Here is a 21829-nt window from a genome sequence, read left to right on the forward strand (position 1 = left end):
TTTTTTTTTTTAAAGATTTTATTTATTTATTTGACAGAGAGAGAGATAGCGAGAGCAGGAACACAAGCAGGGGGAGTGGGAGAGGGAGAAGCAGGCTTCCTGCCGAGCAGGGAGCCCGATGTGGGACTCGATCCCAGGACCCTGGGATCATGACCTGAGCCGAAGGCAGACGCTTAACGACTGAGCCACCCAGGCGCCCGAGGGGGGAGATTTTAACCATAAAAACGATGACAATAAAACCTCTGATTCCCCAAGAATTTGCATTTCAACAACACATTGGAGTCTTATTTAAAATTAACTGGCCTCAGAGAGGCGCCTGGGTGGCTCAGTCGGTTAAGCATCTGCCTTTGGCTCAGATCATGATCCCAGGGTCCTGGGATCGAGTTCTGTATCAGGCTCCCTGCTCAGCGGGGAGTCTGCTTCTCCCTCTGCACCTCCTCTCTCTCTCTCACTCTCTTTCTCAAATAAAAATCTTTAAAAAAATGAAATTAAATTAACTGGCCTCAGAAGACATCCAACCCAAAACCAGACAGCCAGGGCCCCCGGGGGAGTGGAAACTCACAGGAGGTCTCTGGGTGCTCAGGGGGCGTCACGGGCTGGCCCTCCCCTTCTGCTTCTTTCTTTTGGGTCACTTCAGGCTCTGTGAGGCCTTCCGGTGGGGTCTCAGCTTTGGATGACAGAAGTCAGATGGCAAAAAAAAAAAAGAATTATTCTGACCCCCAGGGACATTTCAACTCCCATCTGCTCCTCTGCAGATCAAGCACGTCTATAAAGCGGCAGGAGGTGTGAGCCTGCTCCTGGTCAGCCCCAAGCGTGGCGGGGTCTCCAACGGAATCCAAACCCGGTGTTCGCGCGCCTGGGCAGCCAGAAACGGACACAGACAGCCAGTATCTTCTGATCAACGTCTAGAATTATTCACCACAAGATACAACGGGAAAGAGTTCCAAACGCACATGATAACTTGATATGGGTAAAAATGAAAAATGTTTTAAACTGGGGGGAAAAAAAAAAAGGTCATACTTCCAGGGTAACAATAAAAACTGTGTAGGTGAACTTGAGAAGAATCAAGCAGCTGCCCGCTCTCCCACGCACAGCCCCAGACACTGACACTGACTAAAAACGCACAATTTACAGTAAGGTTGGATCCGGACTAAAAACTGCCAACAGGAAGCCACATCTGCCCCGGAAGAGTTGAGCCAAATGAGGACCTTTTATTATTATTATTTTTTTAATTATTATTTTTTTTAAGATTTTATTTATTTGCGAGAGAGACAATGAGAGACACAGAGCATGAGAGGGAGGAGGGTCAGAGGGAGAAGCAGACTCCCCGCCGAGCAGGGAGCCCGATGCGGGACTTGATCCCAGGACTCCAGGATCATGACCCGAGCCGAAGGCAGCCGCCCAACCAACTGAGCCACCCAGGCGCCCGAGGACCTTTTATTAAACACTGACAGTGGCAAAGCCTGCACACAGGTCCCAAATGACCAGTGGGTCAGATCTTTGCACCAGAATGTCCCCCGTGGGCCGAACTCTCGGGGACACCGGCGATAGTTCCCGGTTCCAGGGGAAACTGGGGGCATCTGCTGGCCACGGCAGGAACTACGAGCTCGAGGTAGGTCAGATTTCAGCATCCTTGGCCCGCGGGCCTAGCAATTCCTGATGTCACCTGTCTGCCAAGCAGGGCTTTCCTTGGCTGCTGTGATCAAAACTCGGCACGGGGAACAGGGGATTCCAAAGGTCTGGGCGACTGTGCAGAGGGCAGGACACATCCTAGCTAGTAACTAATTGTGACTCTCTGAAGGAGGAAACAAAAAATAGTACTTTTCCTTTCAACGGACGTGCGCCATTTTCTCAAACACCCAAGTTTCTAGAACATCAACAGTTGTCTGGACATAACTACTTAATAAACGGAACTGTCTGGGCGCCTGGGTGGCTCAGTCGGTTAAGCGACTGCCTTCGGCTCAGGTCATGATCCTGGAGTCCCGGGATCGAGTCCCGCGTCGGGCTCCCTGCTCGGCAGGGAGTCTGCTTCTCCCTCTGCCCTCTTCCCTCTCGTGCTGTCTCTCATTCTGTCTCTCGCAAATAAATAAAATCTTAAAAAAAAAAAAATTAAAAAAATAAAAATAAAAAAATAAACGGAACTGTCGAGGTGGCGGCCCAGGGGTGCCATCAACAATTTACTACGCGCTTAGGGTGCTGTTGAGAAGCTGGGGGTCTCTGCCTTCTGGGCCCATTTCTAAGGAAAAAGAAGTCATGGAGAAGAAAACATTTTCCATCAACACAAACAGAAAAACAAAGGATAAAAATGGGAAACGGCATACGAATTCACCCTAAATTAAAGGGGCCCAAATGAATGCATTTCAAAATGCTCTCGTAACCCAAATGCCTGTGTTGGTGTGTGGGGTTCTGACGGCCACATCGAGATTCAGGGACACAGGCATTAGATCGGGGATCCTAACAGTCCAGCCTCGGGGAGAGGCCCCCATCCTTCCAGATTCCCCACGGTGCACCCTCCGAGTCTCTCTCTCTTGCCCTCCCTTCCCCTGGTGCCTCACCTTCTTCCTCCTTCTTCCTCTTGGCCTCTCTGTCCTCATCCTTGCCCTGCTCCTCCAGGACATCCTGTATTGTCCGCTTAGGAAGCTGCTTCCGAGCTGGGAAGACAAGGGGCTTGGCGTGGTGGACCTCGTGGGTCTGTCCGCCCCCCGCCCCAGTGAGCTCAGGCCGGTCAGTGACGGGGCCCCCCGAGAAGGCTGTGGGACGCTCCCCTTCTGCCCCAGGTGCGCCTCATTCTTCCAGCTCTGCCGCTTCCTGGCTGTGTGACCCTGAGCAGGTTACTTAATCTCTCTGTGCCTCCGTCTCCCACATATGCAGAATAGAAACAGTCCCCGAGAGTAAGAGATGCTACGACGCGCTCGGCCCAGTGCCGCACCAACTCTAGCACCTCCCCCCCCGCCACATTCCAGAAGCAAGTCTTCTGGTATCTGCCGCTGTGCTGCCTCATCTCTCTCCAGCTGACCTTCTAACTCTTTCCACGCCACGTAATCCTTCATTCTCCGGCACCGCTGAACTCCTGCTGCTCCCAAACACAACACACCTCCGGGCCCTGGCACTTGCTGTTCAGGCGCAAAGTTCAGGGGTCCTTTCCTCTAAAAAGAATTCCCTGACACCCCCCGCCCCCCAGGGCCAATCTCAGGGTCAGCCCTGAGCTTCCAGCAGGCCCCGCACCACTCAGCTATTTCATGAGTACCTCCCCGCCGCCCCCATCCCGCAGCCCTCCCGTGGCGCCCCAGCACCCGCCAGGACAAAACCCGGGCTCCTGGCCTAACATGCGGGGGGCCCTGTGGGAGCCAGCCCCACCCTGCTGTCTCACTGCACACAGTCCTCAAACTCGCCCTGCTGCCCACTTTGCACCTGACCCTCCAGAAACACGCCGGTGTATGCGAACCCCCCCGTGTGCCACGTGGTCCCTCTGCACACTGCTCGTGGCTGCACCGCTTCCCGCCGCCCTCCTGCATCTTCCAAGACTCAGCTCGGGTGTCACCCGCTCTGCGCTGCCTCAGTTCTGAGCCCTGTTACCACTGCGACTCCTTTTCTTCTTCTGTTTTTTTAATTAAAAAAATTTTTTTAAGTTTTTTATGCAAGTGTAATTAACATAGTCTATTAGTTTCAGCTGTGCTACTTTTCTTTTTTTTTTTTTTTAAGATTTTAAGTAACCTCTATACCCAAAGTGGAGCTCAAACTCACGACCCCGAGATCAAGAGTCCCATGTTACACCAACTGAGCCAGCCAGGTGTCCCCAGGCGTGCTATTTCTTATACCAGCACCACCCGATGGAAAAATACGGTGAGACACATACCTGATCTTAAACTTGCCAGTAGCTACACTGAGAAAAGGAAAAAAAAATCCAGATACACCTCATTTTAATAATACGGTTTATGTAACCCAGTGTATCCAAAAATACTACGACTCCAACGTGTTGTGTTTTCAATGCTAAAATAACTAACATTTTCTTTTCCGTGCTAAGTCTTCAAAGTCCCGACGTACTTCAGCACATCTCAACTGGTTGCTAAGTTTTCCTCAGAAAGAGCTGATCTGTTTAGATTTCACAGAATTTACAGTTGAAGATTTGTGCACCCAAGTTATTCTAAACGTGCCTGAGAGTCTTCGGTAATTCAATCTGGCATCAGCTTGCACATCTAAATTTAACAAAAATGGTGCAGCACTGAAAATTCAGTCCCTTGGTCGTACCTGCTACACCCGTCCCCCAGCATCATGTGAGTGTCTCTCACCTGTGCCTCCCCACCCATACAAAACGTTCCCGATGCCCCAGGGTACAGAGGTGCCATTCCTCAGGCTGGCTTTCCACGGACCCTCTCCAGTGTCCCCACTTGGGGTCCCCAACCCTGTGCACTAAGCACCAACACACCAAGCCATCAGTGCCCCGAAGGGCCTTCTCGATGCCTGCTTCCTTCTGTTGTTAACCCTCTTCCCTGCTCACTCTTCCTTCTCCTTCAAGGCTTGGCTGGGTGCATCTCTCTTCTACCAGTCTCCCTCTTTCCTGGGCTCCCACAGTGAGCTGCGCTGCCTCCCGGACAGCACGTACCCGCGGTTATAATAACCCAAGCTTCCTGAGCACTTACTATGGGCTGGGCCCAGGTCCAAGCACCTTCCGCATATTTCCTCTTAATCTCTGTATGATAAATGCTGTCATTACTATCGTCTCTGTTTTACAGATAAAGCTCAGAGAAAGTAAGTCATTTACCCAAGGTCACACAGCCAGTGGATGGTGAAGCCATGCTCTCAGCCACAACGCTAAGATCAGAGCTGTCGTGAGGATGGCCGCCAGGTGCAGAAATCCTCAAGTGGACGAAGACAGGCAAGGCAAGGGGCAGGGGCCTGGATGTCCTCACCTGTGCGCCGCTTCGGGATCCCTGCTGGGGAGATGTCCACAGGAGAGCTGGAGAGGGAGGGACTGCTCTCGGGAAATGTGACGGGGCTGGGAGGGGAGACTTGTGGAGAGCTGGGGGCAGGCTTCTGGAAAGCAAGAAAGAGCAATTCTAGAGTGAGGGGAGGAAGAAGGGGCCACCTCCTTGTCCTTTTCCAAACAGTTGGGGGTAGAGAGTTCTCCGTCCCAGTTCAGGGCCCCTCCTCTCTTAACCTGGGCCTTACCCTCCTTAACCTCCTGTGGAGTTTCGTGGCACCAGACTCTCCCCATCATGGATGACAATAACAACAACTCTTTTTCCTAACGTAACAGAACCTTTGATTTTTAGCTAGGCATATGATGGCCCAACGAAAAACCACATTTCGCCTCCTCCCCTGCAGCTAGGTGCAGCCGAGAGCCTGAAAACTACACTTCCCAGCCTCCCTTGCAGCTAGGTGTGGCCAGGAGCCTGAGAACTACACTTCCCAGCCTCCCTTGCAGCTAGGCGCGGCCAGGAGCCTCACTCCTACACAACGCAATATAAGGGAAAATGATGTACACTTCCCGTGGAATGTCTTGCTCTTCTCACTGGCTTGAAAATGGACATTCGCTTGGACTAGGGCATCTAGGATAAAAGTAATGGTACAGAAGCAGCCTGCGTCTCTGACACTGAGAGACTGCTATATTAATCCTGGGCTTCTTACCCCATTAGAGACAGAAATAAATTCCTACCTTGTTTAAGCCCGTTATTTGTATCTTGGTTTCAATCCCTAACTCCTCTTACAGGGCCCTCTGCCAGTTATTAAGTGACAGCCCCTCCGCTCCAAGCCTACCCCGTCCACTCTCCCTCATGATGCTCGGACTCTGAAAACCCCTTTCCCAGTCTGGCAGGAAGCTCTGTGGCAGGCAGCGCCCTAACAGGGTACAAGAAGGGCCTGTGTCAGCCGGATCCGACTTACAGCATTTCCAACACTCACAGGGCCTCCGACGTGATGCCCCTGGATGCCGGCACTCTCTGCCCAGGGCCCCTGCCTCCAAGATCTGACCAGGCCCTCGGCACCACCTGTAAGCTCAGAGACCCCGGCGCCCACCAGCGAGCACCTGAAGGTCTGACTGTCAGCTCCACAGCTCCCGGGGCAGTAGCTGCCCCCTACAGTTGCTACCACCATGACGCCTTCGAGTTCTCTTTTCGCCCCTGCAGTGACCTGGTTGAGAACTACACACGTATTTGATAATTCTTTGTATTAAACTCTCTCTGCTCATGTGCTTTCTCTCTCCTATTCAGACCCTGATGGATACAGGCCCCAAAGGGACGTTGTGAAGGCTGCTCAGGACCCAAAGCCACCCCTGTCCCTCTCCTGCTCAAAACCGGTCCATGGATCCCTAGCAGCCACAGGGCAAAGTCCAAGCTCCTAAGGACGGCCCCTCCTAGTCCCTGGAACCTGTGAATATATTCGGTTATGTGGCAAAGAGCAATTAAGGCTGCAGAGGGAATTAAGGTCACCAATCGGCTGCCCACTGGGTGACTTTGAGTGAGGAAAGGAAGGAAGCCAACGTCTCTGGAAAAGGCAAAAAGCCCTCTGCCAACAGGAGAGACCCGATGTGTTTGTGAGCCCTAATTCTGGATCACGCATTATTCTCAGATCCATAGGTGAACTGACTCCTTTCCTGTTCAGAGTCACCCCGAGTGGTAGGTGCTCCCGGGAGCTGTATGTCACAGGTGAGGTGGCCAAAGCACGAGGCCCGGAGACTGCCCCAGGCCACGGGGCGCAGGTGGAGTCAGAACCGTGCAGACCAGGCCGTCCATCTGCTCCAGGGCACGACCGCTCAAATCTTCCACCTCCTGGGGCATGAGCGCCCCTGAGCGGCTGAGCTACACTCCGTGCGAAAGGCTACCGGGAATGACGGCTTCGTCCAGGAATGGGCGGCAGGCTGGTGGGGACCCACCTGGCCTTTGGAGGGCGTGACGGCTTCGTCCTCCTCCTCCCCTTCACTGCCCAGGACCCGGGCCACCTTCCGCCCTGGCCTCTTCACTGGAGAATCGCTCTCAGGCACCTCTCCATTGCGCTCCTTCAGCGCTACCCTGGAAGGTGGGAAAATGGGGGTGTTTCATTCCCTTCCTTTTCTTTCAAGCATTCCATGAGCTTTTTCTAGGCGCCTCCTTGGCATACACTCTTAACCATCTGACCATCCACTGCATCCACGTTTCTGGAGGCCTCCCATGTGCCCACCTACTCTGTGACGAGCAATGCTGAGGAGCAGACGGAGCCCCTACTGAGAGCAGGGAATGGCCTCCAACATCCATTTGAAGACCCTCTCGTTTTCAGTCATACCAGCCCCTGAGATTTAGCTAGGTCCATGGCTCTCGGCTAGAGACTATCCCTTCCCAGCTTCCCCTGCAGCTGGGTATAGCCATGTGAGGGGTCCTGACCCAGGGGATGGAAGGGGTATGACTGATGCATGCAACTTGCTCCTGACTGCTTGCCCACAGATGTCTTACTCCTGGAACTTGGACTTGCCAACCCCCTTTGCCAACGCCGAGGCCCTGGATCCAGCTGTGCCTGAGGCTGGACCTATACCGTTGGACTTCCCGGTTACCGAAGTCAAAAAATTCCCTTTAGGACTCCCAGACATTCTGAGCTGGGTTTGCCACACTTACAGCCAAGAGAGCCCTGACTTATAAAGGAACAAATTCACCATGTCCTCGCCCCATTACTTACTTTGGAGGTGGCTCTGTCTCTCTGACGCTGTTGGAGGTCTCCTTCTCTGGCTTTTTCACTTTGCCCTCATTCTTGGGGTAGAAAAATGACCTGGAGGAGCACAGAAGGAGGGGGAAAATGGGAATGATAATGGCACAAGAATCATCCAAGCCCTTCCTATGTGCCAGGGCCTCTCCCAGGCCCTAGGGATTCCGGGGAGACAAAGACACCAAGTCCCCACCCTCAACAGGTTGACACTCAGTATAAGAGGCAACTGTTAAGTAACTAAATAAAAATGTCAGGAAGTGTGAAGTGCTCTGGAAAAGATCAAGAAAGCAAGGTATCCTCCCTCCACTTGAGACTGGCTGGACTGAGTAGCTGGCTTCCAGAGAAGGGAGTACTGAGGAAGGACCACGGAAAGTAAGGTGGAGAGGCCTCGCCCACACTCTCCTGACCGAGTCAGGAAGATCAGCATCACTGGTCATGTCCCGGGGATGTCTGCACGCCAACCACGAGGGGACGAGACGCTACCTCGCTTCGCTGCCCGTGACCCCAGTCTGGTTAGGAGAACAACGTCAGACACATTGGGGGGCCGTCTGCAGGTATCCTGACAAACAAAGTCTGAGAAACTGTCACCTGGACTGACACCAGAGGGAACCGAGGGGGCATGACAACTAAATGCAACAGGGTACTCCGAGCTGAATCCTGGGAACAGAGAGGAGCATTTGTAGATAAATCGGGGAGATCGGAGTGTAGTTAACAGGAATGTACCAATGCTGGTCCCTTACTGTGACCGACGGGCCCCACGACATCAACAGTGGAAGCTGGGTGCCAGGTACCCAGGAACAGGCTCTATTATCAGTACAACTTTCTGCACATCTAAAACTGCCCTCAAATTAACACTTAACGTATGCTCAGTCAGTCAATCAACCGATCAAGCCAAGCCAAGCCCGGGGCAGAAAGACATCTGAGGTGCTATCAGCCAAAGACAGACTATGCCCAGACTTGTCATCATGTGAGAAAAATGCAGCCTGTGATTTGTGACCTCCCAGGTCTCTGGCGGGCGGGCGGCCAGGTCTGGGTCAGTCTAGAATCCATCCCCTCCTTCCGGGAGCAGCCCCTCCATTTTCCTCTCAGGACACTCCCTCAAATTCCCAGTGAAAGGATTTTGGCAACTGGGTCCAACCAAGCCCAAGGCCATTAATTCTGGAAGGCTTCAACTACACAAGCCATGTAATTCCCTGTCTCGTTTTCCTGAGGCCAGCTTGCATGAGGACAGGACTTCCCACCCTGGACACTACTGATGTTTCAGGCCAGATCATTCTTCGTTGCGGGGGGCTGTCCCATGCATTGCAGGTATTAAGCAGCAACCATGCCTGGCCCCTATCCAGTAGATGCTAATCACAAGCCCCCTTCTCCCCCCTAGTTGTGACAACCAAAAACATCTCCAGACATGGTCAGCTGTCCCCTGGGGGGGCCAAACCACCAACTGTGAACCACTGGGTCAGCATTTCTGAACCTCCAGCTAAAAAATTCTAGTTACCACACTACCCGTCCTCCAGATCCCACGCCCCATTTTCTGCACTGCTCGGCTCCTGGAAATTCCAACTGGGAGACTACCTTGTGTTCTTCCGAGAAAAGGCACAGAAATCAAGAGAGAAGCAGAGAACTCAGAGCATGTAGGACGGGGGGCCGGGTCCTTACATGATACTCCGCTGCATGATGGGTCGGAATTCTCCCTTCCCCTTTCCTCCTCCTCGTCTGCAGCCAGATGCTCCTGAAACAGAAATCCAGATCCTTGGTGAGACTACTGCTTGTGCACAGACCAAAGCACGTAACCCTCCTTCTTTCAGAAAGAAGAAGAAGAAAAAAAAACCCCACAAAATCAGAAACATGAGTTTCCCCACCGACAAGAAACTCCCATTTTTATGGACCAACACTGATTTATGAGCGAAGAAAAAGTTCCAAGTCAGAACAAGATAAGAAGTCTCGATCGTATGGAGCCTGCTTTTCATCTAATATGAAGGCACACGGAAGACTGACAGGTTTTTTTTTTTTAATTTTTTTCAGTTTCGTTTGGGGTTTTTTGAGGAGAAGTTTTTTTTTTTTTTTTTTTTAAGTTTTAAGATCAGCAAAAAACTGGGGCACCTGGGTGGCTCAGTTGGTTAAGCGTTTGCCTTCGGCTCAGGTCATGATCCTGGGGGTCCTCGGATCGAGCCCCATTATCGGGCTCCCTGCTCGGCGGGGAGTCTGCTTCTCCCTCTCCCCCTCCTCTCTCTCTCAAATACGTAAATAAAAATCTTAAAAAAAAAAAGACTAATAAAAACTGTTTTTAGGTGAAACAACCCTGACACGTGGCACTCCATTAAATTATACCCACTGCTGCTGAGCAGTTTCTAAGGTATATTCTTTACAGAAACGAGGGGCAAAAACATCACGCAGAGAACACCAATCTTAGAAAGTTACGTACTGTACAGTTCATTTCTGGAACATTCTCCAAATAACAAAACTTAGGATGGGGAAGAGATTGGGGTGGTCAGAGCTTAGGGACAAAAGGTGGGGGTGCGGTCAGCTATAAACAGGGAGCATAGCGAGAGCCTTTGTGAAGACAGAACTGTTCCATATCCTGACTGCGGTGGTGGTTACACAGATCTGTACATGGGTTCAAACTTCGCACACATGCACACACACGCGCACACACAGCTGAACCAGCTATGTGGTCTAGCTCACGGTATTGTCCAACGCCGACTTCCTGGTTTTGATACTGGACTACAGTTATATAAGATTCCACCAGGAGGAAGAAAGGTGTACTATTTTTATAACTTCCGGCAAGTCTATATAATCCTTTCAAGACAAAAAGTAAAAAAAAAAAAAGCAGAATGAAGACATTCTCTATGTACTGATATAGAAAGATGTTCTAGGTATCTTAAGTAACATTTTGAACAGTAATAAAAAAGGAGGCAGAACAGTGTACATAATATGCTACTGATTTCGTAGGACAGGAGACAATAGGAACCTGTCTATTCTTTGGTCCTGCTTTTGTTTGCCGAATAGAAACTCTGGAAGGATAATCAAGAAACCAACAGAAGTGGTTGGGGGCACTCGAGGTGAGTGGGAGTAGGGCTGTGAACCATACCTGTCACTGCATACCTCTATCCCGATTTTATTTTAAACCCTGCATATTTATTACCCATTCATTAAAAAAAAAAAAAAAAAGTAAATCTAGACCCCACATAACCGTTCAAATTTTATGATCTAGCCTCCTACCCCCTTCCTCCAGGTTCCCTCTGGGGAGTGCCCTCCTGGACCACCAGCAGCTGGTCCCCTTCTGCCCAGCTCTGAGCACTGGATGGATGTCCAGAGGCCTCCCCTAGGTACCTGCTAGGAGAGACCCTCCATTTCCTGACCCCCGGTGGTGGTTAACTGGTACTTCTCTTCTCACACGTATTGTGTTGATCCTGCGTTCTGATTATATCACAGTTCATCTTTCCAATCAGACTGGGAGCTCTGGAGCCATGGGGCTGGGTCTGGTTCCCTCCCCTCTCCTCCAAAACTTATTTCCCAAATCAGACATTCTCCATACCACCTTTGAAATTTCAACAGTATCTATGTAAAACCTGAATTTTTTTTTCACTTAATATTTTTTCTGTAAAAAAAAAAAAATCAACTTTATTAACTGGGGTGCTTACTAGGGACCAGGCACTATTCCAGATGCTTTATATGAATTAATTCACACAAAATCTATTACAATTCGTTATTATCCTGATTTTATAAACAAGGCAAAGGAAGCAGAGAGGTCGAGTGATTTGCTCAAGGCCACACAGCCTAATGGGTTGCGAAGCCAGGATCCGAAGACAGGTGTCCGGCTCCAAAGTCTGTGTCCTTAACCACTACCTATTCTTGAGGGTGAGGAGGACAAGGGTCCCCCTGTATTGGGATTGAAGGGGTGGCAGGTGGCCCTTAGATCTTGGGGCTGTTGAGATAACCAGTGTAAAATGATGTTACCCAATACTTCCCAACAACACAATCCAACATTTTCCATTTTTATCCCCATCTCGCCAATGACGAGACAGAGGCACAGAAAGATGCCTGGAATCACAGAGCTTGTTAAGTGGCAAAGGGGATGATTTGGTACAATAGCAACAGAAAACTAAGATGGTAACTAATTTTTTTTAAGACTTTTTTTTTTTTAATTTTATTTATTTATTTGAGAGAGAGAGAGGGAGAGAGCACGAGTCAGGTGAGGGGCAGAGGAAGAAGCAGACTCCCTGCTGAGCAGGGAGCCCGATGCGGAGCTCGATCCCGGGACTCCAGGATCATGATCTGAGCTGAAGGCTGATGCTTAAACCGACTGAGCCATGGCACCCCAAGATGGCAACTAGCTTTCTAAACTGTTGCAGTGCCCCAGGCCCAATCCTTAGGCCCCCTCTCTGTCCCGTTTACACCCACTCCCTTGGAGATCTCATGCAATGTGATCATGGCCCCCAAATGTCTCACTTGGGCTGTCACTAGCCCTCTAAACTCAAGGTGGCACATCCTGGTTTTCTGCTCTGACATCTGGATGTCCAACCAACATCCCCACCTCAGTGGGACCAAAACCAAACTCCAGACGACACACACATACACGTATTCCTTCAGCCACCTCTGCGGTGGTAGCTTTTGTCACCCAGCTGCTCCAGTCACTTGGAGTCCACTGCATGCCTATTTAACCATTAACAACAAAACAAAACACCGGACAATATCCAGTGCTGGTGAGGATGTGGAACAATGGGAAGTCTCATACTTTTCTGGAAGGAATTCAACATGGTTCAGTCACTTTTGGAGAAGGCTGGCAGCTTCTCAAACGGTGAAGCATATGCTTACCATATGACCCAGCAACCCTACTCCGAGGGATTTACCCGGAGAACTCCTACGTGCACACAAAACCCCGTAAGTGAATGTTTACTGCAGCGGATCTGTTTACAGTCACCAAAAATGATCCAAATGTCCTCCCACGGGGAATGGATGAACAAACTATGGTACATCCTACAACTTGCTGAACAGTATCCCACTGTAGGATGTACTAAAGCTTGTTTACACTCGCTTGGCAATAAAAAGGAATATTCAGGTACGCTGCAGGGACGGAGAGGGACCGATAGTTGCCGGCGGCGGGGGGAAGGGGTACCTAGAGACGAGGAACACAATCACTTTTTGGAGTGATAAAACTGTAGTATCTTGATGGTGGTGGTCTTTATACATAATTCTACACATTTCAAAATCGACAGAACTACACACCAAAAAGAGTAAGTTCGCTATATGTAATTTTTTAATAAAAAACAAAAACAAAAAAAAAACGGGATGCCTGGGTGGCTCAGTCGTTAAGCGCCTGCCTTCGGCTCAGGTCATGATCCCAGAGTCCTGGGATCGAGCCCTGCATGGGGCTCCCTGTTCAGTGGGGTGTCTGCTTCTCCCTCTCCCTCTGCCCCTACCCCCTGCTTGTGCTCTCTCGTCTCAAATAAATAAAATCTTTAAAGAAACAAAAACAAAAACAACCCTTGGACTGTTGATTCACCTGATTCACCTCTTTTCTCATACCCCAAACTCATCGACCCACGAATCCCACTGGCACTGCCTCCCAAAGACCACGGTCAACCACCTCTCAGCATCCCACGGCTCCGAGTGCAGGTCCGGCTACCGCGACCCCCAGCCTGCTGTACTAACCCCTTACTCTCCTCCTCCCCAGCAGTTAGCACAACTGGATCTTCTAAATTAGGTTTTGTCTCACTCTCTAGAGTACTGCTTCTAACACAATTCTCCACATGATAGAAGCGTTCTATACCTGCAGAGTCCAAAAAGGTCACTCTATCCATATGTGGCTTCAAGTATTTGAAATGCAGCTAGTGCCACTGAGGAGCTGAGATTTTCATCTGTTTCTCATGAGCTTAAATTTAAATCTCTACATGGGGCTAGCTGCTACTATTAAGCGGTACAGGGCTAAAACGCTGAGTTCCATAAAGATAAGGATTTTGTCCATTTTGTTCAGCGATATGGCCACAGGACCTAAAACGGTGCCTGGTACTGAATGCACTGGCCCATATGTATGCCTTTATTTAAAAATCAGGGTAACAGGGGCGCCTGGGTGGCGAAGGTGGTTGAGCTCCCAACTCTTGTTTTCCGCTCAGAGCACGATCTCAGGGTCGTGAGATTGAGCCCCACGTCTGCTCCACACCGGGCATGGAGCCTGCTTGGGACTCTCCCTCTCCCTCCACCCCTCCCCTGTCACAGATAAATAAATCTTTTTTAAAAAATCAGGGTAACAAAAACATCATTACTAAAGAATTTAGGCTCCATAAGCAGGATCTTTCAAAACCCACAGGCCATGTGACAAGGAGCACGATATCAAAGGGTCTTTAAACAGTTTGAGGATGACCAGCCAAAAGGCTCAAGTCTTTTCCTTCTCATTAATAAAAGCTCACGTTTCCTGACCTGTCTGTTCCCTTGACCACCCTCCTCCATCCGTGGAAAGTATTTTACACCATTCCCCTAAATATGCTACTCTCATCCTCTGAAGCTCAGAACAGCTCAGCATCACCCAAAAGACAATGAGGAAGCTGGGACAGGAGAAGGAAAGTGAGTAGTTCAGGGCCACACAGCCAGCCAATGGTGGATCCCAGAAACATAGAGGGCCAGTTCTAAGAACCTCACCTGGGATTACGTGTAAAATATTCCAGCCTGCTCCCAGACCTACTAATCAGAAGCTCTGGGAATAGAAGGGGGACCTGCAGGCTTAGCAAGCTCTCAGGGATCCTAAGATAAGATGAAATTAAGGTCTTGGGGCGCCTGGGTGGCTCAGTCATTGGGCAACTGCCTTCGGCTCAGGTCATGATCCCAGGGTCCTGGGATGGAGTCCCACATCGGGCTCCCTGCTAGCCGGAGAGCCTGTTTCTCCCTCTCCCACTCCCCTGCTTGTGTTCCTGCTCTCGCTATCTCTCTCTCTGTCAAATAAATAAATAAAATCTTTAAAAAAAAAAAAAAAAGAAATTAAGGTCTTACTTAGACCCCACTGGCCTTTCCCTCATGCCTCCCTGAGGCTAAAAAGTCAGAGATTCAAACAGGATGAAATGGGGTTGGAGGCCAAGAAGTGATGTGTCCTTCATCCCACGCCCTGCTGTCTCTCCTCAATGATTCCCCTCGGCTTTCAGATGCCAGCTCCCCTTTCCAAATGCTCATCTCTTCTCCCAGCCAAGTGCACCCCGCCCCCCCCTTGCCTTATCCCTCAAGCCTACCCCTCTCCTAAGGACATCAATATCCTTTTCTCTCCGCTCCCCAAGCTCCTCTGGCCCTCCCTCCACCCCTTAGGGCAACGATAAGCCGAGACTTTTGAGTTACTCTCTCCAGGGCCCCTTCTCTTCCCAGGCCTTGGCCTCCCAGCACTGTGGTCCAACCCTACCTCCGCTCCGCCCCCCTCATCCGGCAACCACAAAGCCAGACCTCTCCTTATACAGAAGGGTCCCGACCTTTCCTAAGGCCTTGGCCTAGACCTGGACCAGACCACTGACCTCTCTGCCCCACCTCCGTCCAGAGGGATCCTCCCCCCACATCGTCTAAAGCCGACCCCACTTCTCCCTCTCCTTAAACCTTTCCCCGGCCCCGCCTCCTAGCGTCTGGCCCCGCCCGCTAACAAACTTTGCCCCGTCCCCACCCCCTTCCAGGTGGGCCTGTCTCCCCGCCCACCCAATTTCCGATGGCCCCGCCCACCGAGCCCCCGGGGGACTTCCGTGACCACGCCCCTCGTGGTAGCCCCGCCTCCCAGGCCTCTCCTCAAACCCTGTCGGGTCCTACTGACTCTGGCCCTCGACTACCCTCTACCTGGCCCTCTCCTTCTGGCGGACGCCCCCCGGTGCCCCGTAGGGACCCGCTGCCGGCGCTCTCCCTTCCCCGCCGCTCTCTCGGCCGCCTGAGCGTCCCCCACGCCCGCTCCCCTGCAGCCGACCGACCCGGCGGAGCCGTGGGCCCGGAGCGTACGACACGCGCGCCACCCCCCAGTTTCCCAGCCCCGCGTCGGCGGCCCCACCTGCCTCTCGCCAGCCCCGCGTGTCACTGTCCTGCGCGTCACACCCGGAACCGCTCGGCGCCCGACCGCAGCCCTCAATTCGCGCCACGGAATTCGCGCGCAGACTTTGGCGGGCGGGGGCGGGGCCGTAACGAGGGGCGGGGCCCGGGCGTCGTCCGCGCCGCCGCTGCCTCCCGGAGGACGCTGGGAGTCGTAGTCTCCCGGACGGGAGGCTACGAGGAAAGGGGTGAAGTAGGGTGAGCCCTCCCGCAGGGCACTGTGGGAAACGGTCCGCGCCTTCCCTCGCTCTGGGTGGGCGGGTGTAGCTGCGGGTCTGAGAAGTGACTGGCGGGGAAAGAGGGAGATTCGGTGGAAGCCGCTGCGCGAGGCACGGCGGGAAGAGAGGCGGGAGGCCGCGCGGGGCATCCCGGGAGCAAGGGCCGGGCCTGGCCTCGGCGCGGAGCATTGTGGGAGGTGGACGCCGCTCCGGGGCGGGTAGGTGAGTGGGGAGGGGCGGGAAGGGTGCACATCTGGGGGAGGGGAGAGGCACAGCTGGGTGGGACAGCGGAGATGGGAGGGCCCGCGGCAGGAGGGGCTGGGAGGGCTTGGGGAGGCGGAAGCGGGTTGGGAGGGGCTGCACGGGGGCGGGGGGGAGGCGCAGCTGGACGTGGGGAGCATCTGGGGTGATGAAGCCCATCTGAGGACGAGGGGCCATGTCTAGAACCAGAATGCACATCTGGGGAGTACAATAGCTGCAAATGGGAGGAGGGAGCTACAGCTGGACTGGGGGGCGCGTCTGGGCAGGAGGTGGGCACAGACAAGTATTGGTGACACTTCTGAGAATTGGCCACAAGTGAATGAGGCACACACTTGTGGGCGAAAAGTACATGTTGGATGTGAGAAGGACATCTGGATATGGGAGCCTCTCGGAGGTAGGGGCTACAGCTGGATGTGACGACCCATGGGGTCACATCTGGGGCAACAGCTTTATATCGGAGACACATCCAGGGAGGAGGGAGCCACAGGTGCGTGAAGAATATGACTGGGGATGAGGGGTCCATGACTGGATGCGGGAGCACATCTGGACATGGAACATCTTTAGAAGAGGGCAAAAATGGATGTGAGTTACAGCCAAGTGTAGACACGTAGAAGGGGGGTTTCATATGAATGGGGGCATTAGAGGTTATGGCCAAGTATAGGAGATATATCCGGAGGGGGGAGGAGGTCTTAGCTGGAAGTTGGGAATACATTGGAGGTGTCCACCACTGAACTTAAGGGTTATATTTTGGGAGAGGGACCCCAACTGTACCTAGGGGCACATCTACAGAGGGGGCCAGAGCTGAAATTAGGGATCAGGATGACAGGCTCCAGCTGTCCCAGGAATAATGCAGAAATGGGAGAAAGCCAAAGATGGAGTGTAGATTCGTATCTAGATATTAACGGGGGTGCATCCCGCCCTGGGCCCCACCTAGAAAGAGGCACCAGGACCAAAGAGGCAGGCGGAAAATGGAGGAAGTGGGATACCCCTGGTGGGGATGGGTCTGATATCCACATGACCTCCCTTCCACTCAGGCGCCCCAGGATGGAGTCCCCACCCAGCACGGCGGGGCAGGAGGAGCAGGAGCTGCGGGAGCGTGCCTTCTTCTCATGGGCCGAGTTCAGCCGCTTCTTCGACGCGTGGTGCCAGCAGCGGCTGGCGCTCTTCTTCGTCAAGAGCTCCATGCACCTGGCGCGCTGCCGCTGGGCCAGCGCGCCCCCGCTCTACACGCTCATCGACGTGCTCAAGTACAGCTACGTGCGGCTCGTGTGCAAGGACGTGCGCGCGCCCAGCCGGCCCACCGTGGGGTGCGTGAGCTGAGCCGTGCCCTGCTGGGGGGTGCTGGGGGGGAGGGGGAGGAGTAGGCAGAGAGCCCCCCACCAAGAGATGGGGAGGGAGAGATGCCTACCAAAATAGCTAAGTACACCTTGCAGAGAAGCCAAGACAGTCCCAGAGAAAGGCAGACAGCCAGTGAGCTGGAAGTACAAAGGCATGCACAGTGAGTGACAGGGCGGGCTCCAATTACAGACTTTAATAGGGACTTAGAGAGAGGCAGAGAGTGAGATGGACACATTGGAGAAAGCCAAAAAAAAAAAAAAAAGACAAAATATTCCAGAAACATGGAGACATGGAGCCAGAGACTCCAGCCAGAACCAGAAAAATGGGTGAAAGCCAGGTTTGGGACACCTACAAAGAGGTCAGAGACAGAGCTGCAGAGTAAACCACAGGACAAAGAGAGAAAGACCCATCTGTTGATTCAGTAAATACAGGGCCAGGTCCCACATGGGGGCTAAAGATACTTCATTGGGGTGAGAAGGTGTTGAGCAGGATAGACAAATCCCCTGCCCTCCTGGCATGTTCAGACTGAACAGGAAGGCTGACATTATATGAACAAGCTCACAAATAAGCTCCCTATAAGTGTAACACTACAAGGGGCAAATGAAAAATCCATGAGAGAGCTAGGAGATACACTCAGCTGGCCAAGGAAGTTTTAATCGCGCCCCTCCCCCCACCCCCAGTCTTAAACCAGAGCCCTCTCCATAAAATGTTCGGTTTCCGGCTTTTCTTGAAACATGGGAAGAGGCTGAGCCCACGTTCTTGTGTGGCAGATGGCCACTGCAGTTAGATGGGGCATTGGAGCTCAGGTTTGCCCCAGACCCCACCGCTCCCTGTTACCTCACACTTAGCCCTGCCACTTCCGTGTTTCGCCTGCCTGGTCTCTATAGGTGCGCATGAGTTTCAGACCGTTGGTTGGAGAGCCATGGGCAAGAACGGGGCGCTTAAAATCAGGCTCTGCCTTCAGGCCGCTTGAGACTGGCCCCAGCACTTCCGGGGTGGGTGTCTTTGGGCAACAGACATCACATCTCTGAGTGGGGTTTCTCCTCTCTGAAATGGGGTTCTCGCAGAGCTGTTGGAAGGTTACCGTGAGACCAAGCACAGGGAGGCACTTCCCCGGTGCCTGGAACGTGGGGCGGCTGGGTAAATGACAGCTGTTCTGCAAGTCAAGAGCATAAACTCGGGAGCCGCCAGGCTTGCCTCAAGCCCCAGGCCTGCTGGGATTAGCCAGGGACACTGAGCAAGTGACATCACCTTTCTGGGTCTCAGTTTCCTGACTTGGAAAATGGAGGAAGTGATGGTAATGACCGATCCCAGGTTTTGTGAGGATTAAATGAGCTGATACATGCAAATCGCCCTTCGAACAGAGATTCTCACCGTAGTCACTGAAACATTTATTGAGAGATTACTGTTCTTGGTAGTTTACTCCCTGCTTATCTAGAAACAGAGACTCAGAGGTCAGGAAGCAGAACAGGATCAAACACACACATCATCACAGAGAAATCTAGAACGTTTGAGCTTGTGAGTGGCTTAGGCCCAATCTGGACTCTCTCTTTGTTAACAAAACCCAATTCGAAGTAACAAACACTTATTGAGCACCTACTGTGTGCATGCTCTTTGCTGGGCATTTGGAGCCTGCTGCTCTTGAGCAGCTGAGAACCTAATAGAGGAGAAAAAGACCAAAAAAAAAAAAAAAATTGGAAATCAGGGCTCACAATTGTGAGAGAGAAGAAGTTAGAGAGTGGGAGGGAGGAGGGAAAAGAGGAGTGGTCAGCTCAGCTCCACCTGAGAGCTTACAGGGTGCTTCTGGAAGGCTTCCTGGAAGAGGTGACCAGTAAATGGAAACTTGAAGGATTCTCTTTGTTTATACATTTATATATGTATGTATTTGACTTAAACACATGGCACTGGCTATGTGCAGGCACTGTCCCCAGTGCTCTGCAATTATCAGAGGGAGACAGAAGGGGCTGAGAGCAGGGGCAGCTCTGGGGTAGGATGATCCCTCCCGGGGCCTTGTCGGGGACAGACTGGAGGAGAGAGACGGGAGGCCAGCCAGGAGGCTGGGGCCAAGGGGCCTGAGAACACACCTCAGAGCTTTCTCCCTGGCCACTCCAGCCCCCTTCCCCAGACGTTGCCCTGCAACCTCCCCCAAATCACCATCCCGCCTCTTCCCCCTCCGGCTCCAGCTCTCTGCTCTGCACAACCCCCAGCCTCTTTCAGCGCTTCCCTCTCTAGAATACACACACCAGCCTTTGAAAACACAAAGAGCTTGAGAACCTGAAAGATCAAGAAGACATGGGTACATGGAGAGCAAAACAGCCCAAAGCGATGGTACTTTTAGAAGAAGAAAAATGGGGGAAATAGCAGGCTCGTTTTTATTAAGTGCTTACTGTGCCCCAGCCCCTTGTCTAACTACTTTGCATAACATAATCCTCTTCTGTACTCTCGATGAACCTACGAGGTGGTATTCTTATTAGCCCTAATTGCTACATGAGAAAATGAGCACAGAGAGGTTAAAGGAATTTCCCAAGATAACCCAGCTGCCAAGAGGGGGAAACCAGGATCAGGACCCACACAGTTTGACCACAAAGCCCATGTTTTTGGTCCCCTCTCTCTTCCCTCCCCTACCCCTCATCTTTATTTCAATCATAGATTATTGATATGAGAGTCAAATGTGGTCCTAGGTGCCATGCTGTTTGTCCATCCGAGAGCTTTGTTTCAAGCACCTGCTATGTGCAAGGGTGAATGTGTTTTTAGATCACGGGAGTTTCAGTGGAAGAGCACCCCATTCAGTGAAGAGCATGCATTACAGATGGGCATCCATCAGATCCTCACCCCAATGTGTGGGATGAAATCTGCCTGGGGATGGTCAGAGAAGGCTTCCTGGAGGAGGTGACGCTGGTTCTGAGTTGTGAAGGAGGAATAGGAGCTAACTAGAGGAAAAGAAGGGAGAAGGATGTTTCATGAAGAAGGAAAGAACTGAGTAGGGTTGCTGGCAGTGGGAATGGGGAAACGTGGATGGTCTGATGAGTTTTAAGGCATGATAGGCAGGCCTGGGTGCTGAGTGGCCTGATGTAATGAGCGCAGTGCCTGGGTGCCTGGGGTTCCTACAGCGAGATTCTGTCATTCCTCATCATCTATTTACTGAGCGCCTCCCAGGGGCCAGGGGCTGTTCTCAGTGCTGGGACCATAGCAGTAGGCAAAACAGATTCCTGCCCACATGGAGTTCATATGTAGAGGTGGGTGGCATTCTTCTCCCCAGCTGGGTGTAGAGAAATGCAAAAATAGTGTGCTGAGGCCACAGTAGACAGTTATGTGAGGTACAGGGACCCCAGGGGATGTGCTATTCTCTGGCAAGATGCACAGCTTCCCAGAGGTGTGGCCTCCCCTGAGTGGGGGCTTGTTCTAAGGGCTGAACCAAAAGAGTCAGCCAAAAGAGGCCAGGCCAGAGAGTTTCACAAGAGCCCGCGAGTTAGCCAGGGGAAACGTGTCAGGTAGAGCCCTGTGAACGGGCCACGGTTTTGGTAAATCAAAAATGGCTGCATGTCGGAAATGTCTTTTGGTTCCACCTAACACCTCTAGGGTGGCTCCACATTTGTATTTTATTTATAATGATTTGGAGACTTAGACTTTTTCTAATTTCGCATTATTTTTGTTGCTTTAAATAAGGCAAAAAGTCTCAAGCTTTTTATGTAGATTTAAAAAACCTAGCAGGCTCCTGGTTTTCCTTTACCTCCTGCATGGAGCAGAAAAGGGACGTGTCAAGGATCCCCTTCTGGTTTAACAAAGACAGTTCTTAAGTATTTATACTGGAGAGTGTCGGGGTAGGTTCTGGGGAGGCTCACCCTTCTCTGGGGCCATTTGGAAACAATTTAGGAGCATTTTAGGGCATGCTACTCATTTACTGCCTGTGAGTCACCCTTCTTAATTACTTGCCAAGCCCTGGACAATCTATGTTACAAGGGCTGACAAGCTGTGAGGACCTTGGGCCAAATCCACCCTGCAGCTGTGTTTTGGTTTTTTGTTTGTTTAAGATTTTATTTTATTTATTTGACAGAGAGAGACACAGCGAGAGAGGGAACACAAGCAGGGGCGAGTGGGAGAGGGAGAAGCAGGCTTCCCGCAGAGCAGGGAGCCCGATGCGGGGCTCGATCCCAGGACCCTGGGATCATGACCTGAGCTGAAGGCAGACGCTTAACGACTGAGCCACCCAGGCGCCCCTGCAGCTGTGTTTTGTAAATAAAGTTTTATTGGAACACAGCCAAGCCCATGCATTGACATACCATCTATGGCTGTTTTCA

At 52.0% G+C, this 21829-nt stretch overlaps 2 protein-coding genes across 7 annotated transcripts in view; one reads left to right on the forward strand and one right to left on the reverse strand.

The window, feature by feature from the left end:
* LIG1 (DNA ligase 1) overlaps window positions 1-15872 on the reverse strand; it is a 192760-nt gene extending 176888 nt beyond the window's left edge. Inside the window, exons 1-7 of one of the 6 annotated variants that reach the window (XM_081807211.1) lie at window positions 15677-15872; window positions 9328-9400; window positions 7645-7734; window positions 6872-7007; window positions 4911-5034; window positions 2556-2651; window positions 563-667 (exon numbers count right to left, since the gene is read on the reverse strand). In XM_081807211.1, the coding sequence (XP_081663337.1) occupies window positions 563-667; window positions 2556-2651; window positions 4911-5034; window positions 6872-7007; window positions 7645-7734; window positions 9328-9344 (568 nt within the window). In that variant the 5' untranslated portion in view covers window positions 9345-9400; window positions 15677-15872. The remainder of the gene's footprint in view (window positions 1-562; window positions 668-2555; window positions 2652-4910; window positions 5035-6871; window positions 7008-7644; window positions 7735-9327; window positions 9401-15676) is intronic. The other 5 variants (XM_081807212.1, XM_081807208.1, XM_081807207.1 and 2 more) reach the window with 5 other exon arrangements.
* A 470-nt stretch (window positions 15873-16342) lies between these two features.
* Window positions 16343-21829, forward strand: part of ZSWIM9 (zinc finger SWIM-type containing 9) — a gene marked incomplete at its 3' end in the record, with an annotated part of 18112 nt that continues 12625 nt past the window's right edge. The window contains exons 1-2 of the mRNA XM_081807911.1: window positions 16343-16587; window positions 17228-17500. Coding sequence (XP_081664037.1) covers window positions 16571-16587; window positions 17228-17500 — 290 coding nt within the window. The remainder of the gene's footprint in view (window positions 16588-17227; window positions 17501-21829) is intronic.

This window comes from Leptonychotes weddellii, chromosome 16 (genome assembly GCF_054177405.1).
Source record: "Leptonychotes weddellii isolate Sample4059 chromosome 16, ASM5417740v2, whole genome shotgun sequence".
Taxonomy (NCBI): Eukaryota; Metazoa; Chordata; class Mammalia; order Carnivora; family Phocidae; genus Leptonychotes; species Leptonychotes weddellii.